The 22,108-nt window shown below is 40.6% G+C and overlaps 2 protein-coding genes across 16 annotated transcripts in view; one reads left to right on the forward strand and one right to left on the reverse strand.

Annotated features, from left to right (window-relative positions):
• On the forward strand, positions 1-7,329 carry nsun6 (NOP2/Sun RNA methyltransferase 6). 8 transcript variants are annotated; one of them, XM_084340132.1, is made up of 13 exons: positions 1-88; positions 821-959; positions 1,968-2,051; positions 2,239-2,394; positions 2,478-2,578; positions 2,882-2,988; positions 3,083-3,236; positions 4,022-4,103; positions 4,190-4,309; positions 5,275-5,419; positions 5,519-5,664; positions 6,826-6,951; positions 7,042-7,329. In XM_084340132.1, the coding sequence occupies exons 2-13, from the start codon at positions 945-947 to the stop codon at positions 7,219-7,221; spliced, it is 1,416 nt and encodes a 471-aa protein (XP_084196258.1). In that variant the 5' UTR covers positions 1-88; positions 821-944; the 3' UTR covers positions 7,222-7,329. The 8 variants fall into 8 exon arrangements, with proteins under 8 accessions (XP_084196258.1, XP_084196259.1, XP_084196260.1 ...); XM_084340133.1 differs by having other exon boundaries at positions 2,481-2,578; XM_084340134.1 differs by having other exon boundaries at positions 2,484-2,578.
• Positions 7,330-8,322: 993 nt separating this feature from the next.
• cacnb2a (calcium channel, voltage-dependent, beta 2a) overlaps positions 8,323-22,108 on the reverse strand; it is a 70,599-nt gene continuing 56,813 nt past the window's right edge. For all 8 annotated transcript variants that reach the window (XM_084340117.1, XM_084340120.1, XM_084340118.1 and 5 more), the window contains 7 exons: positions 19,213-19,293; positions 19,041-19,099; positions 17,380-17,489; positions 15,837-15,988; positions 13,517-13,612; positions 12,864-13,046; positions 8,323-11,918 (listed from right to left, as the gene is read on the reverse strand). In XM_084340117.1, coding sequence (XP_084196243.1) covers positions 11,136-11,918; positions 12,864-13,046; positions 13,517-13,612; positions 15,837-15,988; positions 17,380-17,489; positions 19,041-19,099; positions 19,213-19,293 — 1,464 coding nt within the window. In that variant the 3' untranslated portion in view covers positions 8,323-11,135. The remainder of the gene's footprint in view (positions 11,919-12,863; positions 13,047-13,516; positions 13,613-15,836; positions 15,989-17,379; positions 17,490-19,040; positions 19,100-19,212; positions 19,294-22,108) is intronic.

Below are 22,108 nucleotides of genomic sequence, written 5' to 3' on the forward strand. Positions count from 1 at the left end.
AGCTGCTGCTGGCAGTGGTGCGGTGAAAAAGGCAACCCAGCTATTCAGTGTTCTTCCGGTTAGGTGATGACGTCGACGCGTGTTAACGGTTGGCCTTTTTTTCTTTTTTTTTTTTGTTGTTGTTGAGCAAAAACACACTTTTAAAGAGTTTCACAAGGCTTTAAAAGGGAATATACACCCCAGAAAACATATACTATTATGTATTATACTAGCTATTATTATAGTAATTTAGAGTTTTTTAAAACATGTAAACACATAGTATTTATACTCTGTGTTCTTGGGTATTTGGCTATTATTAATTTAGTTAGAATGGCAACATTTTATTTCAAGTCTTAAATAGTTTAGTTTACTACTATTTTTCACCCCTTATAAACAATGATGTGATTGTAAGCAGATATAAGTTTATATTCATGTATTTGTCGAAAACTATAACTCCCTATCTTATAAACAGATAATAAATAATAATATGGCAGTAATAAAATCTAATTAATGATATATGATATGATAATATGATATGATATTATAGAATAATTTATCTTTTCTGACTTTACATTAATAAGTATTTAAAAGGTCCCTTTATCTATTTACAACTACATTATAATGTGTAATAAACCATTTATTGAATGTAACTACCCTGTGAATAGAGCCTAAATAAAGTGAAAGTGTTACCGTTAATAATAATAATTACCGTAATATGTGTCATCGGTATCATCCAGAAAAGAAAACATTTTCTTGTATGTAATATTGTAGTTTGTGTGTAAAACGTGTTCAATATTATTTAAAAATAAATAAATAACATTTCCACCTTGTTTATCTAAAGAAAACACACAAACATCCCACAGGTGTGTCTGATCAACAGGCTGCATTACTTTACTTCTATTGGTGCGTTCAACTAGTGTCATGTGACCAGGCTGGTGACGTATGCGGAAGTAACTGCAAGGGGCATGCAGAGACACAACGTGAGTATTAAACCAGCCTAAACATCGCTCTCACACTGACAATAGACTGATAATGTAACTGAACTGTTATTACTTATGAATGTAAGAAGCAAATGTGTTGAATCGGACTCACTACGAGCGTCCAGGTTATATATATGATCAGTGTTTAACGTAAAGTTGGTCTGTTTACAGGTATTTTTAATGATGGGAGGATGAACCTCCTCCTGTCATCACAACGAACTGATTTTGTAATTTAAATATTTCGCATTTGTTACATTTAATTCAGAAACGGCTGATAGCAGAGGGACAGGAAACATAAACAAAAACTAGAATCAGGCTCAGGGAAGCTAAGCTAGCTAAATCTCTATTAAAACACATTATTTTACAAGGTATCATGTGCTCCTACTGTATTTGTTTTTAATCTGGCATTATTTTTTTTCTCATTGTCATCATTTATATTTTTATTGCACTGGTATTATACGTTTATTTGATGTTTATTATTCCGGGATTAAGCATGAACCAGTGTCACATACTACAGCACAGAGCCTGCAAAGTAATTTGCAAATGCAAAAAAAAAAATTAAACAAATAATAAAATATATGCAGGAAAGAGCAAAACACATACAAAACAGAACAAGACTCAACGATGTGCACAAAGCTATCGACTTACAAACGATGATACAATAAAATAATCATAAAACTCAACAAGCAGCAGATTAATCAGGACCACGAACTGTTCAACTTGAGTTTAGAAGAAGTGTGGTAAAGTTTTATTATTACGATTATTACTTTATCTATACTGTGGGAATAAACCACAGTAATCAATGCTAAGGAGTGTCGTTCTTCTCTGATTTTCCACCAGAATGTAATCAAGTCTTAACCCCTGATGAGTTTTCAGCTTTATCCAATCAACATCTGAGCCCTCCAGACTGTAATCACATCGTAGACACGTCCGACTCTGTCCTCATCAGCTCATCAGTAATGATTAACTCCCCTCGCTGTCACTGATTGGATCCTTTTCCTTGCACAGATTGAAGAAATGTCTGTCTTTCCAATAATTAATCTGAGGCCTGCAGTGACCGAATTTCTTAAGAGTGTCTTCTTAAACACGGAGGTAAGAATCTATATGGAAGTAATTCACACAGCAGTTTGTCATTAACACTTTGCTGTTTTAGGTGAATCTGTTAACTTTAAACGGCTTATATTCTTATTTAAGTGGAAGTTTTTGAAAGTTTTCTAATTGTTTGATCTCATTTCTGTCTTTTTTTCCCCCTTTGCTGTCCTGTTCGTGTTGCGTTCAGGTGTTGGCCGCGGTGGGCCATCAGGAGGCAGAGTGTCGCTTCCAGAAGCTGCTCTCGTGCCTGTCTCACCCTCCATCGTACACTTGTGTTCGGGCCAGCACTCATCTCGCTCCCCTGGAAGAAATCAGGCACAAGTTAGGAGAAGAGCTGAAGAAGGTGAGTCCAGATATCTTTTGAGATGTTGTCGCCATTGTGGTGAGTGGAGTCCTAATCAATCAGTAATGTTGTTGTTGTTGAAGCAGCAGATGTGCAGCTCGTCAGCAGATGAGGAGCTCTCCGTTCAGATTCTCACTCACCCCACAATTCCAGATGTGCTGCTCCTTCCCGTGGATGGTCCGAGGTATGTGAGGAATGCTGGAGTCTGAATCTGCTCTATGGAAGTACACACTTAGGACTTAAACTGCAGTTATGTGTGCGACCGCTGGACGGGTGTTTCCTGAGGACAAAACCCACATGGAATTTCATGGCGTGACGACAGAAGAAACACGTAGCACTTCTCATTCACCGAGTTCAATTCAAAGAGCATTTTGATCTCAAATAGATCAAAAAAATACAGTAACAACACAGTAAAGATCTGCACGTTTACATTTTATTTTGAGACAGATGTAGAGGTGTATGACCTCCCTTTCTCTTGTATTCTCAGGCCTGTGAAGCAGCTCAGCTCAGAGGTGGTGGTCGGTGCCCAGTGTGGCAACGCTGTACTGAGAGGCGCTCATGTCTTCGCCCCTGGGATCATCGCCAGCCCCAAGTGTAAGACTCAAACACACACACGCCATTAAAGTCACTTAAAGCAGATATTTTGTGTTGTGTGTTGAATAAAAAGTTTCTTCTCCACTGTTCTTAGACATGAAGGCTGGAGACGTGGTGTCCGTCTTCTCTGACTTGGAGGGCAAGTGCACCCGAGGGGCCACGAGCTTCCAGGGAAAGAAAGTGTTTGTGGGAAATGGAGTCGCTCAGATGGACCGCTCCGCCATCTTCTGCGCAGACGAGCCTGCCAGGTGAGTAAACTCTGTTTTGTTTTATAGATACATGACTTAAATGCACATCTGGCCAATGTGTAGTCAAAGCTGGCACGACGCCTGAGTGGCATTAGTTATTACCTTCGGTGTGAATTAAGTCATTAATGTGAAGCTGCAACAAATAATCGGTTCATCATTCAGTTGTCAGCTATTAGAATGAACCGCCACCTGCTTTGATAACAGATTATTGAGTTTGATTTATTCTTTAAAGACAATAAAAGTCAAAATTCTCTCATTTTAGCTTCTTAAATTTGAATATTTTTTGGTTTCTCTACTGTTGCAGTAAACTCTATGTCTTATCAACAAGATATTTAAGGATGTCATCTTGGGCTTTTGGAAACAATAATCGACATTTTTCACCATTTTCTGACATTTTATAGACCAAACAACTAATTGACGAATCCAGAAAATAATACAGATTAATCGACAATGACAACAATTGTGACTTGCAGCCCTATATTCAGTTTACTTATATACATAAACATTATGTGATGAAGAACAGCAGCGAATTCAAACATATGAGAAGCCAAAACCAGAGAATATTTGTGAATCGCTTATCAAAATGGCTTCTGATTAATTTTCTGTCGATGTCAAGGCTCCAGAAAATAGTAAAATACTACCAGTAGTAAATAAAACCTGCAGATATTCAATTTAATATCTTATAAGACAGAAATCTAACAAATTCTTGTAACAGAGAAGCTGTTACTGGTATTTTCTTTTTTTAAAAGGAAAATAATTCACTGTCTGTCTATCGGTTATTTTAGAGGAATTGGTGTTCGGATGGTGGAGCCGCTTTACCAGAGTCCTTCCTTCGATGGTGTTCTACCCAGCCTCGCATTCCTGCAGGTATTTATCTGTAGTTTTCCCATTTATTAAAGTCAGAATGATGAATGAGTCGTGTACAGACACTGTTCTGATCCCGTGTTGTGCAGAACCTTCCCTCTGTAGTCGTCGGACATGTGCTCGGGCCTCGTCCTGGAGAGCGGATCCTGGATATGTGCGCTGCACCTGGAGGGAAGACCTGCCACATCGCTGCACTGATGGAGGATCAGGTACAAGATGTACAGAGTTCATGAACAGTCAGCTGCGGATGTTCGCTGCTCCAGGGATCACAGTCTGTGTGCTGTTGGCTCTTTTTGTTGGCACCAGTTCAACTTTCTTCTGCGTAGAAACCTCAAACATGGACATTATAGCTTTGACTTTTAGCGTTCATACCTTTTTAATGTTCTTTGAAATACATTTCTTGGACTTTTTCCAACATTGAAATGAATGAACAGAATGTTCAGAGTTACAGCTGGTGACATCACACACAGACTCTCTTCAGGCTCCTTTTACTCCCACAGTTTTCACTCTTACTGCATAATTTCATCATCAAAACGTAGAAAACTGAGGATGAATCCTGAAATAAAGACAACATGCGTGAAGCTTATAACAAGGGGTGGAAGTAACTAATTACAACTACTCAAATTACTGTAAGTATGCTTTACAACATGTAATCTACTCAGTTACTTGTTAGAATCATTATTGAGTACTGGTACAATTTGAATTGATATCCAAACCTTTCATCTGCATTTTTATCTTCTGCACGTGCATCTTATTAAAATGCAGGTATAACCAGTTGTGAAAAGTAACTAATTAAATTTAGTCATGTACTATACTTAAGTAGAGTTTTGTGGTACCTGAACACAACGATACTTTTACTCCATCACATGTATCTGATTGCTGCATTTACCAATTAATATTCTTTAAATTACATGAAATAGTGAAAAAATCGACCTCTCAGTTTATCATTTTTGGCTGAAATTTTTATGTTTAATGTTATTATGTATTATAATTATTAAAAGGAAAGTAAATTCTGCCGGTCTAGTAGGGATATTTCAACTATTCTATCTATTGTAAATAAACTTTTTTGTTGTAGTACTACTTCCAGCAGAGTGTCAGTCAGGGTCTGAAGACTGTATGACTGATGCTTTTGTGCCATTTTAAATTAATTTCCGCCTCTTCCCGTTTCAAACAGGGCGAAGTTGTGGCCTTGGAAAGGATCCGAAGTAAGATAGATCGAATTCGTCAAAACGCCCAAATGTTGCATTTGCGTTCCATCAAAGCGTTTTGCTTCAACAGCACTCAGGCTGTGAGCAGCGACCCGGTACAGGAATCTGAAGGTACAGAGTGACAGCAAGGACACATGAAGGTGTCACATTAATATAAGTCATTAAATAACAGCAGGACTCTGTACATGTATGTTTCTGAATGTATTGCAGGACCTCCGTTCCCTCCCGAGAGTTTCGACAGGGTTCTGCTGGACGCTCCCTGCAGCGGACTCGGACAGAGACCCAACATGAGCAGCACCTGGAGCCTGAAGGAGATTTGCTCCTACCCGCCTCTGCAGCGCAAGTTATTCCACGCTGTAGGTCTCTACCACACACAGACACAACAACTGTGACATCCCTTCTCTCACGTTACACTTATAGTAACTCGTTTTGAGCAGTAGATGGCAGCATTGAACAGTTATCATACTGATGTGTGATGTGCAGCTTGAATTCACATCATAAAGGGAAAATACACATCAAAAATACTTTTTTTTTCCTTGGAAATCTGCACTAAACTGTTTCTCTGGTCTCGTCAAGCACTGATTCTGTAATACTGATCATTTAAATTGTTAGACTAGAATATTTTTTAGGATTTTACATTCAAAATTTACAATAAAAAATGCGCATGAATACAGGCACAGGTTTCAACTCTAAAGGAAAAAAGTAGTTTAGGTGTTTTTTGCAAACGTACATAAATGTTTTGGGACTAAAGCAAATGTGAAAGTCCGTTTTAGTGTGGAATTATTTCCAGTGTGGCTATCAGATGGATTACTAGACCAAGATTAGAGTCCAATGCAGAGGACATCATTTATTCTAGTGACATGAAGCGCTCCATCAGCACTTCCTCAAGGTTATTCAGTATCAAAGCACAGCCCTTATGGAAGATGTGTGTTATGGCTGGGATGCATTCATACAGATTTTACAGAAGTTAAACCAGAAATAAGTGTTTTTTTTGGCCACATGGGGGCAGCAGACGCAAGTTGTAAATACAACAATGATGAATCGTTACCAAACAGCTGCTTATTTACACATCCAGCAGCTACGGAGCGACATTATCATTCATTTAAGGTTGTGTTAAGTCGAATAGTTGCTTTTTTTTGCTTCATTTTTGGTCTCCACCACTACCTGAGGGAAATATGTGGCTGTTTAGCTGCTAAACCCTCCACTATGTTCACCAGCTAACTCTGTGTGCTGTTCGTTGCTGAGCAGGATGTTTTTTTTTAACCATCGTCACATTACAGTTATTAATGCTACATCGCCACGCAACCTGCAAACAGCTGTTTAAAAAAGAAATAAGTAAAATAAAGTGTCTTTCTTTCATTCACTCCAGAACAAATGCATGTGCTCGTACCACTTTTGTCCACAGGGGACTCCAGAATCAACAAAAAGATAGCTTCTTGCAGCAGCTTTAAGCTTTAAGATCTTTATGCATTTCTGAACCAAGTACATGAATCCATACATCCTGTATGTGTTTGCAGGCAGTGCGGTTGTTAAAGAAAGGCGGAGTTCTTGTCTACAGCACCTGTACAGTGACTCTAGCAGAGAACGAGGAGCTGGTAGCCTGGGCCCTCAACACCTTCCCCTGCCTCACGCTTCAGCCTCAGGTAACAAACACGTCAGCCACGTGGACGGACTCACAAATACAGAGCGTGATGTCAGGAAACGTCATCAAATCACTCTTGTGTTTTCCCCAGGAGCCTCACATCGGCGCAGAAGGCATGCTGGGAGCCGGCCTGTCACCTGAGCAGCTGCGGCTCCTCCAGAGGTTCAGCCCCGAGCTGAGCTGGGACCAGACAGGAGCGGCAGCTCCCCTCCCCTGCAGAGCCGACAGGGACACCATCGGCTTCTTTATTGCCAAGTTCCTGAAAAACTGACCGGAGGGCACGTTTTCTCTCACAGCACCATCAGCCTCTCACACTGCAGAGACTCGCAGACGGGAACAATAGTGTTTATATTACGACACTCTGTGTGCTTTGACGGGGCAGTGTTGACAAAGACGCTCGCTGCGCTGTTTACAGCATCTGCCTCTTAACAGCTGCTCTCTGAAACTGCGGGCCATATAGGGATAAGCTTTATAAACACCGAGGGCAAGGAAGAGGAGGGAGAGGAGGGAGGGGAGAGGAGAGGGGGGCACGTGGGGATGGAGACTGAATGAGTGTTGGCAAATGCAGCAGTGCTAGCGTCGCCATAACAACAGTGACGACACAGCTGCCATGGTGACAGCGGATTGGCTGGATGTCAGAGCTCGGATCAGGAAGTAGCGTGCAGAAAGAGGTCATGAGAGGTATTAACAATTTAGTGTCTTTTAGTAGTGGTGGAGACAACTGGGACCTCTCATTAGTACTTCAGCTGCTCGTGTGTGTCGCTGACTGAAGAGGAACGTTTTCACATTCATTTCATCATCATCAAAGTTCTTTAAAACAAGATCTTTCCCTCTGCGTGTTCATTACACATAAAAGAGCTGCACATTATCTGGTTACGCCACTCATCACTTATTTATTCAGCGCGTCTAATAAATCCTCACAGAATGTGATTTATAGTTTCGTGCCTACAGAGCACAAACATCTGGCCCGTTCCTCTGTCGTGCAGCATTTTGAGGACCTTCACAGTGACCTCAGCTCAGCCCTTCATCCTGGGAATACCATCAGACTCTCATCAGTCACATCACCTCCTGCATCTGTGCATTTTCCTGTATGTATGCACGTCAGAGTCGACTGCTCTGCTCACTGACGCAATGAAACATTAAAAATTCTGACATCTCTTGGAGCGCTTGTTTGTCAGTTTCTGAGAAGCAGCTTCCTTTTTTCATGTGCATCCCCTCAGTATTGTCATTCATGTCGAGGTAGTCAAGACGACTACAGAGGCATGCCGGTGAGTCTACCTCAATTTTTCAGATGGCTATTTATAGACGCAGCTTCTCCCTCCTCTGTCTGGGTCTTCTGACAAAGCACACATCAAATTCTTCTCCCCTCCTCGTCAGTCCTTTGTTTCCAACTTTATTCTTTATATTTATGCAGTATGTACATACACATGTACACCGTTAGAAAATCTGTAATGCTACCAATGTAGCATAGAAATGGAGTAGTTTTTTTTTATGTATATATATAATTACAATTGTCAGGCAAAAACAAGAAAGTGAGGGGACAGGGTTGGTGGTTTTGTAAACAGAGGGGCTCAATTCAGATTTTCAGTGTCATGAATTAATACGATATCTATGGAGGACCTTTTCTGGAAACGTATTAAAACTTCGCCTTGAAAAAAAAAAATTCTGTGCTAAGTCACAATTGAGAACGAAAAGTCATTAATATGTGATAAGCTGAACTTATAAGAAAAAGTCAAAATTTTACCCATAATTTCAACTGTTTTTATCCCATAATTGTGACTTATAATTTTGATTTATCTCAGTTACAGTTATGACTTATCATAGGAGTTGTTTTTATTTTATCAAGCTTAGTAGTCATCTTATTTACTTTTTCTTTCACAGGCAGAAAAGGGCTTCCATAGACTTTTGTGAAAACATGAGTTGATTCAACGTATGAAGGTATGGGAGGCTTTAAACCACCAAACACCATCAGTTTGCGTTAAATAGATCCAAGTTAGGGGAGTGGATAAACGGTAAAAGACAGAAAACATCTTTATCTGGTAAACATTGTACATTTTTTGAGTTGGTTTTGCATTAATCTTTAGTGAGGAACATACTGAAGAGCTCCTAAAATAAACGTCCTTTATACTACGAAGTGGGAGTCAAAGTGGGAATTAAACAACATTCATTAGAAAAAGGGGGTCGGACTTAATAAAAGATGAAACCTCGATGGAGTTTTAGTAGTAGATGTATGGTAAGTTGTAATGTCATATCAAATCGCTGTCACTTAAAACCAATGTGAATCAGTAAAAGTGCAGAATAAAGGGTGTATCAATGTTATAAAATGTTTCTGGACCCATACAAAGAGAACAGTACTGCATGTAAGAGAGGAAGTTATTGTAGAAGTCGTTCGTCTTGTAAGGCAAGACTAAGGTGCACCTCGAGGGAGGCATCAAACCAAATGTTTAAAACCATGGGCGCAGAATTAAAAAAGGAACTAAGCAATAAATGATGAACATAAAATTAAGTGAGGAGTCAGACACTTTGGGAAGTACACGTATTAGCTTTCTTGCTGAGTTAGAAAAGACCACTTTTGCAACTGTCCGTTAATCATGAAGCTACAGCTGCCATTAGCAGCCGGACAGCTTAGGTTAGCTATAATTAATCCCCTTCATTAATCCGCAACTTTTTGTTTTGTTAGACTTTGTTTTTAGTACAGATTAAACAAATTTAGAAAAGATCAAGACCACTTCTGTATTAGTCTCTGAAATATAAAGCTTCAGCTAGCATTAGCAGCTGGTTATCTTCAGTTAGCCAAACTTAAACACCACTGTAAAACCACAATTTGTTTTGATTTTGTTTTTGTTTGGTTTTTTAATATATAGAGACCACTTTCGTATCTCTGTTAAATATGAAGCTGCAGTTAGAACTAGCAGCCAGTTAGCTTAAGTTAACTAAACCTAAGTCCCTTCGTAAAATTGTTTTTAGACTTTGTTTTTTGTACAGACAAAACCAATTCAGAGAAGACTGAGACCACTTTCATATCTCTTAAATATGAAGCTAGAGCTCGCATTAGCAGCCGGTTAGCTCAAGTAAACTGAACTTAAGCCTCTTTGTGAAACCGCAACTTGTCATTTTAAGATTTTGTTTTTTGTACAAAGTAAACAAATGAGATATAAAGTGTTGATTAGTGCTGGTAGAGTTATTTATTTTTACTTTAAGACAGTCAAACTATCTTTTTTCAAGCTAAGCTAAGCTAACTGGCTGCTAGCTGTGCCTTCATATTTACCTTAGAAATATGAGTGCTGATGATCTTCTCGTCTACACTCAGTTGCCAGTTTTTTAGGTACAGCTAGCTAATGCTAATCCAGTCTGATACAAAACTCCTGCAATAAATCATGAAGGTTAAGTGTTGATTCAACTTTCTGGTCAGTTTGGAGGACGTAGTGTGTGATGTTGATAGTGTATTGCGTAAAAACTGGAAGGGGTTTTTGTTATTTAGACTACCCTTATTGATATAAATGTCAAAATAATAAGAACACCTGCCAGTATAACAATATCAACAGCAGTTGAAGTTTTCATTAGTTGCAGCCCTAATTTGAACCTTAATGAAGGTAGCATTTATTGTATAGCTGTTGCATTAGCATGAGCTTTAGCTACCTCATAAACTGGCACCCAACTCTCAGCAAGACAGCGAGTACATTAAACGTTTTTCCCAAAATGTCAAACAATTCTTCTGAACAAAAGACCCTTGCAATTACAGCATCACACTAACTTGGTTAGTCAACCGTTGCAGTCAACCCTAGCAGTAGTCTGAGGGAACAAATTATTCAAGTGGTAGCAAGCAATAAAACCCCAAAAAATTAAAATAATAAAAAAAATTTAAATGCTAGTCACAGAAAGCACAGCTCAGTACAGAAAAAAATTCTGCTTTTGTGTCATGCTTTATCAAACACAGGTTTAAAATATGCATATTTAAGAATATTCATGCATATCCACACATAAACAACGTCTATGCATAGATACACACATACATATATTTATATATTTATATTTGTATCTATGTAATCAAAATCCTGCCATTGAAAAAGATGCAACAGCATTTACAAAGGAAGTGTACATAAATAGGATGCTGTGTCTCAGGGTATAGCAGCACGATGGGACAACAGAATGGGTCCAAATGAGCTTCAGGAGGGATTTGGTCTGTCACTGGTGGATGTAGGAGTCTCTGGCCCATTCCCCCGCGTCTCCCCTCTTTTTGGGAGCCACCTCCCCCTCTCGGTCCCTGTCTCTGTCCCGGTCATAGTAGTGATGGTGGTGGTCACGTGCCGGCCGGTGGTGGTGGGAGCGCTGCTTGTTCCGTTCATTATGGTCCTGCTCGCGCTCCTTTGAGCGGTGGTGTCCCGTGCTGTGGCCGGCCTCCTCCGCCCCCGTGCGGTGATGGTGGTGGTGGTGATGGTGGTTGTGGTCCCGGTGGGGCAGTGGCTCATAACGCTGTTGCTGCTGGGGGTGCCCCTCCCCTACATCCTCATCCTCCTCCTCCTCCTCCTCTTCCTCTTCCTCTTCCTCCTCCTCCTCCTCCTCCTCCTCCTCCTCCTCCTGGTGGAGGAGCTGAGTGCGTGGCTCGATATAAGCCGAGTCCTTGCTCTCTCGGCTCTCTCTGCTCTCGGGGGTCTCCGAGTCCAAAGTCTCCTGCCGGGAGAGGCCCCGGGCTCGACTGGTGTGGTGGTGATGGTGGTGATGGTGGTTGTGGTGCTCAGTCCTGGTGGAAGACGAGCGGTGGTGGATGTGCTGGGCTCTCCTGGAGGCCTCTGTCCTCAGAGGCCTCTCCTCCTCATTGCCCTCCCCCTCGGCCTCTGCGTCGGCATCAGCCTGGTCCTGGCTCTGTTGGTGGTGGTGGTGGTGATGGTGGTGGTGGTGCTGGTGATCCTCTCTGGAGCCCTTTCTCTCCACTAATGCTTTGTCTCCTCTCTGCTCTGCACTGCCGCCCTGAGGTCAATAACACGTCAGTCAGTAAGATGACGGAAAACAAGAAAATGCACTGCAAACACACAAACTCATGCAGATTAACGTTCACGTGTTCTCACACAACTCACACTTGAACACACACATTGCTTTAATATCCATCAACCATCCACTGACGGCTGATGGATCCTGGAGGAGGCAGATGCAAAGTTGAAGCTGTTTGTTTTTTTCATTGTCCAGGATCGATTTCTGCCACCTGAAGCCTCTAAACTTTTATTTACAGAGCGTCTCCACACTGACTCACCACACTAGCAATCACATGTCACGCTCACTCCTGCTCCTCGTCATAATCAGGAGGAATGAGGAAAACCTCATTTTCAGTCTCACATTTTTCCATTGTGATGGCAGTGGATGGAGAGAGGGTAGAAGTTAAGGGATTTACAGCATTTACACACTCAGATTTGTGACATTAGCTGAAAAGTAATTGTTCTTAATTGTTGTTATTCAGACGATCCCAGCTGTCAAGTGCCTTTAAGCTGGACAATAAACTCCAGTTTATTAGAGTAAATGAGACATGCTTCTACATAACTTGATTTAATTGCTTTATAGTTGCATTACTCAGCTCTTATATGTGACTGTATTTTAAAAACTGTATGGTTGATCCTACTTATTGTTAATTGTAAGGAATCTGGCGATACAATATGAGTCACAATACAGGGGCTGCAAAGGATTAATGATCACCTATATCAGTAAAAATTTTAAATAATAAAATAGAAGGTGCTTGCAGGATTTTTTAGGTTAATTAATTAAGACAATAAAAAAATTTAACATTAACTGTCACTATTCTTTGCATGTAAACTCCTAATTAAAAATTAATGCAGCATTTTTGAGGATCTAGCACTCTCTTTATCACTTCCTGTCCTCGTTGCTTCAGGTATCCCCACCCTGAGTTTGATCAGCACTTGTTACCTGCACGCCGGAGACCGGGGCTGGGCTGGAGGGCAGGGCGGCTGTGGGCAGCTTCGTTACCAGTGGGTTGGGCGGGTTGCAGCTGGTGGGGTGAGTGCTTTTCCAGTAGGCCTCCAGGTAATCAGCCATATGCTCACATGCATCCTCCAGCTGGTTCTCGTCTAGGATGATGTCAAACATCTCCTGAAGGAGGGACGAATGGTGCGGACAGCGATAAAGAAAATGGAGACCTGGTGAGGTGGTGTGTACTTGGACAATAAAAGACTCTGATTCATGGATTGTTTTTACCCACAGAATTAAAATTATCCTTAAAGAAAATCACACTGATCTTTATATATACACGATGTCAGAGCTATGTTAGAATTAATTCTTTAACAGTAATTCCCTAAAGAACTGAACTGCTATCTGAATTAAATTAAGTCTGCACTTTCACAAGCCTGGGGTGCTTGCTTCATTTTCTAAAATAATAACTAAGCAGATTACAGACGAGCAGAAATAGAACTGGCACGAATCATAAAGCTTTAAAAAAAAAATCTTCAGATATGCATGAAACTGCAACCAGAGCCAAAACATCTCTAAAAGGACAAAACTTTAGGTTATTTTAAACACTGGAATCAAGTCAGTGATAATTAGAGTCCACTGTGGAGACTTACAGGAGGGCACTGAGCCAGCTTGTCTGCGGCCACCATCTGGACATTGAGGTGTTTGGCCTGAGACTTGCCTCTGGACTTGATGAGTCTCTGCAGCACCTGAAGGCAAATGAGGACAGAAGGCAACAAGGTCATGGGTGATATTATTTAACTCAACTAAATGTGAGCTTTATGTGGGCAGAATTGAAAGTTGAATAGCTTTACACTGTGAAAGTAGATAGCTGCTTTTGAAGCTCCGCCACAGTTCAGAGGGAAAGATTGTACATTTCAGGGCTAAATCAGACAGAACACAGTTTTTGCAGTGAGAGGCATCTTTTTCCTTTTGTTTTGACAGGCAGGAAGCGCTTTGCCTGCTGCCTTTGTGCCCTGGGTGCCTCACATTTCTAGAAGTCTAGAGCACCTTGTGTTTTTGCAGGAGCGCTCTGAATGCTTCAAGTTGATAAAGTGTCAGCACAGAGCAGAAAAGCGCTTTGACGTCATTGTCACATTGTCCCCGACTCATCCTAATAAGTATAATATTTAGCCTTGAACTGACTGTCTTCCAGGCGAAGCTCCTGGAACAGCTGGTGGTAGTCCCTGTGAATTCACCTCGGATTTCCATTTGGGAACAAGCGCTCACCCTCAATCGGAGCTCAGGCTCGTTTTTTACAGATGTTTATTCTCGAGGTGGCAAACTATCTACTAACTAACTTCTAACTAGCCAAAATAAAAAGGTACAGCTCTGCAAGTTTACATCATATAACAAAAAAAACACAAAACAAACATGCACAAGAAAAAAAGGCAGTGTGGCTCACATTTTGCAGCCTGTTGGTGGTTTTGGTTACTTTTCCGATCAAGATGTTACATTAAAAAAACACATGATAATAAGATTACAAACACATTGTTAAAGATTAAACCAGTGGTTCCCAACCTTTTGGGTTTTAACTCCTTACGATAAAAACTGTTTGTTCTTGAGGTTCCCTGTCATAATACAGGTGTCTATGAGGTGAATAATTAATATTTCTAAAGAAGAAAGGAGAAAAGTCCAAAAGATTTAAGAAGTAGAGCTCTGTTTTGTAACCACCTCATTTTACAAACCCTCTGATTTCTCTTGTGACCCTCTGACGGGGACGGATCCCCGGGCTGGAAACCAAAGCGCAAAACAACCTAACTGTAACTAAAGTCGTTAAACCAGCTCGACCTCAACCAGCTACAACAAGCCTGTGGATGATTTGTTTAACTTGTTTAATGCTGCTGGACTGTGGACTTCTTTGTGAAGGACTCCGGTTGGATTATCTGCAACAGTCCTCCAACATAAGCTAACGACTGGCTTCCAGCCCAACACAGAAATACCACAGAGCATCGATGCATTATTATTAAAAGAGTACTCCAATACTTTAGCAATGCTCTCTTCTAACGTCATGAGACTCATGATGGACAGTTTGGAAAAAAGGACTAAAATGGATGTAGCAAAAACATCAAATTCTTCTTGCCTATCAAAACCTGGCGCCTACATTACCCACAATGCAGCCGAGTGTGTTATGCTAGTAGCTGTTAATGTTGCCTGGAGCTGCTAGCCTCAAACAGCGCCCACTTCTTTCTTCTTTTCTGCTTGTATTCTTCATGCTCCAAATAATGCTTATTTAATTGACATCACTTGAGACAAATGATTTGATCTGAAGTCACAAAATTAGTAGAAGTACTCCATTTTGTTGTTCATACTTCTTTCATTTTACTGAAGTAGGAGCTTCACTTGTAATGGAGCATTTTTACTTAGTATTTCTTCCAGCACTGCTTGTACAGTTATATCATAACTTGTAAAAGTACTGTGATTATTCCTTGAAGTTTAGCTGTAAATAATATGGCAGCCGGCTGTAATCGAGAAGACAGGTGGTAGAAGTGTTTTATTTTTTCCCCCCAGTGTGATTCACGCCGATGTCACTTTGATTTAAAGCGTGGCTCTCATGCCTCCTTAGCTATGCTTTTTCTCATTTTAGATGCTACCCAAATGTTTGTTATTTCTATTGATCACTGAATCATGAGCCTTTTTTTACTCATGCTGAAGGTCAGAGTGATGAATCAGTCCTCTCACGCAACTGCTCGCTTTCAAATAAGTGCTTTCACGTAGACAACATCACAGCAAAATCACAGCTAAGGAGCAGATCAGTTACAGGAACATAATAGGACTGTGATGAGACACGACGACGAGAGAGACAAACCAGTTCACTAAAACATCTACGCAAGTAGCGGGAACTTCACCATGTGCTTATTTTCTGTTCTCTTTCTCCTTTGATCCCCCGCTGACTGGCTCTGTCGCCGGATCAAACATGTTTATTTTACTCACCTTGGGAGAGGTGATCTTGACGTAGACGATGATGGGTGCGAGGGACGTCTTCCCCAGTTGTGACGGGTGGTTGATGGTGTCGGCGTCCAGAACTACCAGCTGTAACGTCCGGGCCAGTTCGAAGATTCGCTCGATCTCACTCTGGACTTCAGCTGAAAGAGACACAGAGAGTCAGTGCAGAGGTTGTAAAATTAAAGTTTTTGGTTGAAGAAATTAGTCTGATTTGATGGGTATCATTGAACAATAGTTTGATTATTTTACATGTGATTTCATATGCTTTTATAGCTTACAGATCCCACATCCTATGTCCTTAGTTCATGTTTTGACTGCAAACTGCCCACACGTACAATCACTTCCAGGTTGTTTCTTAATGGAAAAGTGTTCATCGATCATATGTCAGATTTTTTCTCTGTAAATTCTATTTTGTTGCTCTTACCGTGATCACTATCCTTCATGTTTGTCATTTAATGTTTTTATTGTAAAGTTCTTCGTAACTTTTCTTTTGAAAAGTGCTTTATGAGTAAAACTTGACTAACAGGATGTGGTTCAAATAATTCGATTGCACTACATCTTGGCTCCATTCTGTCTCACAGAAACTTAAATATTCAAAATGCATCATGACTGAGAGAAACAGCGAGCCACGTTCTGTTACCTCTAACAAAATCCGACTGTTACATCACACAGCCCCCATTCCAACAGATGACGCGGTGACTGCAGAAACTATCCTACAAATATCACAGCAGGGCACGATTCCCAATCTGAGAGGAGTCACGGCCAAGCCTCATGACTTCCAGTCACGACAAAGTCTGAAGTTAACTGATAACATGAACACATTCCAACCAAACAGCTTATTTAGATTTCGCCTGAGTCACAAATTCTCATTTCCCGGCTAAATTATGCCAGAGGGGTAGGATAATTTTACTTGTTTCTGACGCAGAAAATTAATGAAAATGTCCATCTGCATAAGAAACAAATCTACAAATCGTGCTCTTTTTGGAAATGAGTCGATTTCAGGCACCATAGAGCACAAAATGTCTTGTTAAGATGCGTATTTTTATTTCTAGGACCACTGTTGAGAAGGACCGGAGTAACATGATCAAGTTGTAGTGTTGTGGCTCCGTGTAATCATAAAAAATTTAGATATAATACACTTATTGCTCCCAGCACACACTTTCCCTGAGACTTTTCACTCTGCTGCAGCCACGGACTGATTGATATGTTGATACGTAGCAAACATTAGCCTTGTCACCTCAGTTTGACTCAGGAATCTGTTTCATTCTAATCACATCTAAACTCCAATCAACCCCAGTCAAATCAGAGCGGTTCTTGAACTTGTTATCGTGCGTTTATGCTCTATCTTTCATTCCAAACAAGAGAAAACGGGCCAAGGCCACTCAGGCCAGTCAGGAGTTATCATTGCCATTGTCAAGAGTTCCTTTAATCGTTTCCTTCCTTTTCCACATAAGGCGGTCTCCTTGAAAACATTATGAATCAAAACACCAGATGTTCCCAGGAAATGCAGCAATGTCTGGTCCGAACGTACCCAAGTTTGAGCGTGTGTTGGAGCGTTCGATGATGGCGTGCTTGCTGGGATTGTTCAAGACCGAGCGTTTGGCAAGAGAGATGTCCGCCGTGACACGGGTGATGGATATTCTGAAACAAGAGACAAGAAAAACGCTCGGTTAACCAGATATGAGATAGGAGGAAAAACGTATTCTTGACCCAAAATAAATGGGAAGCAAACAGCTGCATAAAAAGAATATAGATAAAGAACATATGTGTAGATCTGTTAGAAAAAAATAGTCCACACACTATTGTAGATGGTGCTCCCAAAGACATTTAATACCTTCGTGTGACAATTCCTTGTTCAGTGAAGATGTGTAACTGAGTTAGCATGATTTGAGTATTGATAATTTGACCTGAATTTACAGAAAACTATCAGAGCAGCTCCTTAAAACCAAACCTTGCAAGTGAGGGCTGGACCAGGACCAAAACAACCAAGGGTGAACCTAATACATGAACTCATTTCCTGATAACAACGACTCCTTTTCCCAGAGGTCTGATGAAAAATACTGATATGATTTTAAATGAGAACATGTAAGCTACTTTTAGTTGATAAACTTGACTAAAAGTTTCCCAATGAAACCACAGAAACAAGGCGTTTATCGTCTTTATGATGTAGACTTGATATTTGAGCTCAGATTGTAACACTGTCCTGAAGACTTCCCATAAAATAATCTACTATAGTGTTGCATTATACCGATATTAATGATCATTGTGATGTTAAAAAATGAAATATTGATATGGTGTTAATAATCCAGCGTCTCTTAAATAATTTTCGTTTCTTTACGTTCTCGTTTTGACATAGTGGGTGGTGGTAATGCACCCCAACGCTGGTTGGCACCACCATAAAGCTGCAAAAAGAAGAAGAAGTAGAAGACAGATACTACCTAGGTAGTGATGTCGTGGCGAAGGAGATGATGGACGACACTCTACCAACAATACGGCTAGATATTGTAATAATATTGTTTTTGTGATTTTTTTTTTGGCCATGATAATCATTTAGTGAAAATCTGAAACTGTGACAGTCCGAGTTTAAGATAACTGTGGAGCACAATACGTAAAACACCAGGAACAAAAACACGGGTCTGCTGCTGGGAGGCTTCCCTACATACACTTCATATACTCGATCATACATGTGCACTCATATGATCTGCACTCTCTGCTCATGTTGCCTTGACTTTAAAATAAGTCTGCATTCCAACACGTCAAATCTCTGTCCAAACTACCTCATTGAGAATCATTTCAGCTTGATGACACGTCATCATGCATTATTTAAACAACGTTTGAAGAGCAGGGCTCAAAAGGGAGTTAGCAGAATCCACTGCAGCTGCTGCTGGTGGTCTGAGTGGATCTAAATGTTGTGTAACTTCATGGCCTCTCTGCTTCAGATGGTTGGATGGACTCAACATCGGGCAAGGAGAATCCTGCTCTGCTCTAGGGCCCATTATGGCCTATTAAGGACATGGAGAGGGCCTATTTAAAGCAGCAACACACATCTCCAGGCCAAACAAACTTGTTACACACTCCCTCGGCTAACCTCAGGGGACAGATAAATACCAGCCTATAGAGCTGGAGAGAGAAAGGAAGAATGAGGGAGGAAGCAGGATGAGAGTGTTTTTATAAAGGTCACAGGGAACTTACCTTCCCTCGAATCTGTGTTTCAAAAAGTCAAACAGTGCTTTTTGCATCATGTCGGTCACCTGTGGACAGGAAATTCAAGGGAAATACGAAGAAGAAACAGTTAAAAGTGACGCACGTTCTGCCGATAAATTCCCAGAAGTGTTGTGTTTGAAAGGTCGAAGTTTTGACGTACCTCGTAGCCCTTCAGTGACGGTCCCACCAGAACCACGGGCCGCATAGAAGGCACAACGTCGTACGGAGGAATGTGTTCCGTCTTCAGACAGGAGAAGAAGAAAAACAGTTGCACGCATTTTATGGAGACAAAGTAAACGCTCAGCATCACAAATCACTCGAGGGGTTGGAACAACAATGAACTCGACAATTTAAAAGCACTGGAACATTGCGACCCATGAAACAAGACGTCTCAGCCGGCCCGACAAAACACGAGCTAGCTCTGATTTATAATAAATCTGGCAGTTTACTTTGGTTGGCCGAATTTCAAAGCAGGTTACGGTAAACCACAATATTTCATGATGGATAACAATCTTTAGATAAATCCTCTCATTTCATGGTTCTGATGTCATTGAGTAAAAGGGGAAACTATGTTACAGGAAAGGTTAGTCAGACGGGGAGAAAGTGCCACAGTCTACTGGCTGAAGCTACAACTGAAAAAAACAGGACGCAGAGAGAAAAACTTGCTGTGGAGACAAAGTGGAAGCTCAGCTTGTGAAACAGCCTCAGTCTGAAATCAGATTAAAGGGGTGATTTTGACAAGATGTCGGAAAATTAGAGCAGTTGATGGACACAATTAAGGATGTCCTGATCAGATTTGCCTCATACTGACCTAATTAAGCAAATCAGGTATTGGCCACGACATACTACATTTTTTTTTGGCTGATGTCAATGTGAATTTCAGTCACAGCCGGCCTGTGGCTTCGTTTTTAGTGCAACTGTCTTACACAAAACTGGTTCTAGACAGTGCTACCCAGTTTGGTATGCTGAATTTAAATTAGGGTAAAATAATCTAAAATATAAAACAAATGATGCATCTCTTGACATAATATTAATCTGCAACAATTCTGTTAATCAGTTCATAATTTAATTGTTAATTGTTCATTAAATGTGTAAGTATTTACAGGTTTTATTTGCCTTATACGATAGAACGAGACGGTTTGAGGAGAGACGGTTTTACCACGCTGAATAGTTTTCAGCTGTTTCGTGAGTTGTGATAAGTTACTGCTGGTTTCCTGATTTTGCTGCTTCATAATAAAACTAAGATTTAATAGGAAATGAAACGTTTGTTACCAAATAAGTTGAGTTTTGTTAGCAGCTTTTCTTTGATTGGGGTATTTGCAGCCGCTGCTTTGACTGCTACTCAAGACAAGCACGCCATCAATTTAAGACAAATCTTCAAGCGTGTAGCCCCGTTAAAATGGAAATGCTAATCCCTGCCGCGTTGGGCTGCCGTGCTGAGTCAAACCCAGTCAAGCCAGTGTTGATGTACATGCAGAGTTTGACACTAGAAGGCTGTTTGCATTTTCATCTGGTGGAGGGGAAGAGTTTCTCTGTGCTCACCTTAAATCTGACTTTAAGATCGGTTCATACGAGCAATCTGGTCAAATTATGATTCAAAGCAGAGTATTTTTTATATTTCTTCTTCAGGGATCTTTAGCTATGTCTGCTTTGTTCTGAGGAATTAAACTTCTCTGTCATTTTATAGACTAAAGGATTCATCAGTTAATAAATATAACTACTCTGCAGATTGATAATAGTCATTAGTCGCAGTCCTTTTTCAAATGTGTTGCCAAAGCAAATTAATCTGATGGTTTAAAGGAAAATGTTAAAATCTGAATAATTGCTGATGAGGACTGGTACTAGAGAAAAAATGAATTGACAAGTACAAGGAGTCTCTGATGGAGATTATATACTTCTGGTTGGCTAACCTTGTTACAGCTAGAAATGCATTTAGATACTCAGAGTCATTCGTACAATTTTGGAGAGAACTCCCCTTTCATACTTTTCAAATTGTTTGTGCACTGCTTGTACAGTCTCTCAGGAAAGTGGCCTTCTGTCAGCATCTGACAGCGAGGCAGTGAACCTGAGGCTGCTGTGAGTCCCAGGCGTCTGCCAGAGCTGCATGTTTGAAGGATGTGCCAGCACACTGGAGGGAAATGTAAGTACTTTCTCTTTCTTTCTTTTTCTCGAAGAAGTAACAGTGCACGGCCTCAGCTGAAGCTCTGTTAGACAGCAGAGAGGGCTGACTACTTAAAAGGACCACCACACTGTATTTATTTTGAATCATTTCCTGCCTTATTAGTCCTGATGCTGATCTGCTCTCAGTCTGTGTTGTCTTTACGAGTCTTTTAGTAGATTTAATGTCGCGGTGTATCGCCTCGTCTTCCTCTTCTCTCCACTTCCACTTCTTTCTTTCAGTCTAACATTTGCTGTCGTCATTGGGCTTCCCTCGGGACATTGTGGGAACTGATGCACACTACTGCTGACTAACACAAGGGTATTAATGGACAACGCGGTTCTGTGGTAGCCGAAGTTCAGCTCTGGATTACTTGCTGAACGTCAGCATAGTCATGGGAAACTTTCAGTGGCTTTATTGTGACAAAATGATCACAATTCTCCACATTGAACAGTGGTTTTGGTTGAAGATGTGTGAGCTTGATTTTTGTTGTGCTTCTGTCTACATTTAGCATGCTGTAAATATATTTTGATGAAAGGAAAAATATTAATTTGAATGCTGTCATAAGAAAACAGCATCTATTGCTGCTGTCACTAAAATCAATAAAAAGTTTTACAGTCCTATTTGAAAGGCTGACACATCAAATGGAAACAATGGATGTTACTTACAATGAATGTGTCTCCGTCAAATGGCAACAACCAAACAAATTCAGGCAATAGTTCATTTATTTTGGGAAATATGCTTGTTCACTTTCTTAACAAGAGTTTGATGAAGGGATTTGCACCTTTAAAGCTCACTAATCATCACAATGTATCTTGTTTGTTTAATCTGAACAAAGACATGCAAAACATTACGTGATGGACCATTTCTTTGTTGGGAGGGGTGACTTCTTTTGAGG

The sequence above is a fragment of the Pagrus pagrus genome (genome assembly GCF_965226575.1).
Source record: "Pagrus pagrus genome assembly, chromosome: 20".
NCBI lineage: Eukaryota > Metazoa > Chordata > Actinopteri > Spariformes > Sparidae > Pagrus > Pagrus pagrus.

What these genes read in the sequence shown, in the direction of transcription:
- nsun6 (XM_084340127.1), top strand. An exon ending in CTTCCCGTGGATGGTCCGAG is followed by an intron (nt 2,579 to 2,881) that starts GTATGTGAGGAA and finishes TTGTATTCTCAG; the next exon opens with GCCTGTGAAGCAGCTCAGCT. An exon ending in GATCATCGCCAGCCCCAAGT is followed by an intron (nt 2,989 to 3,082) that starts GTAAGACTCAAA and finishes CACTGTTCTTAG; the next exon opens with ACATGAAGGCTGGAGACGTG.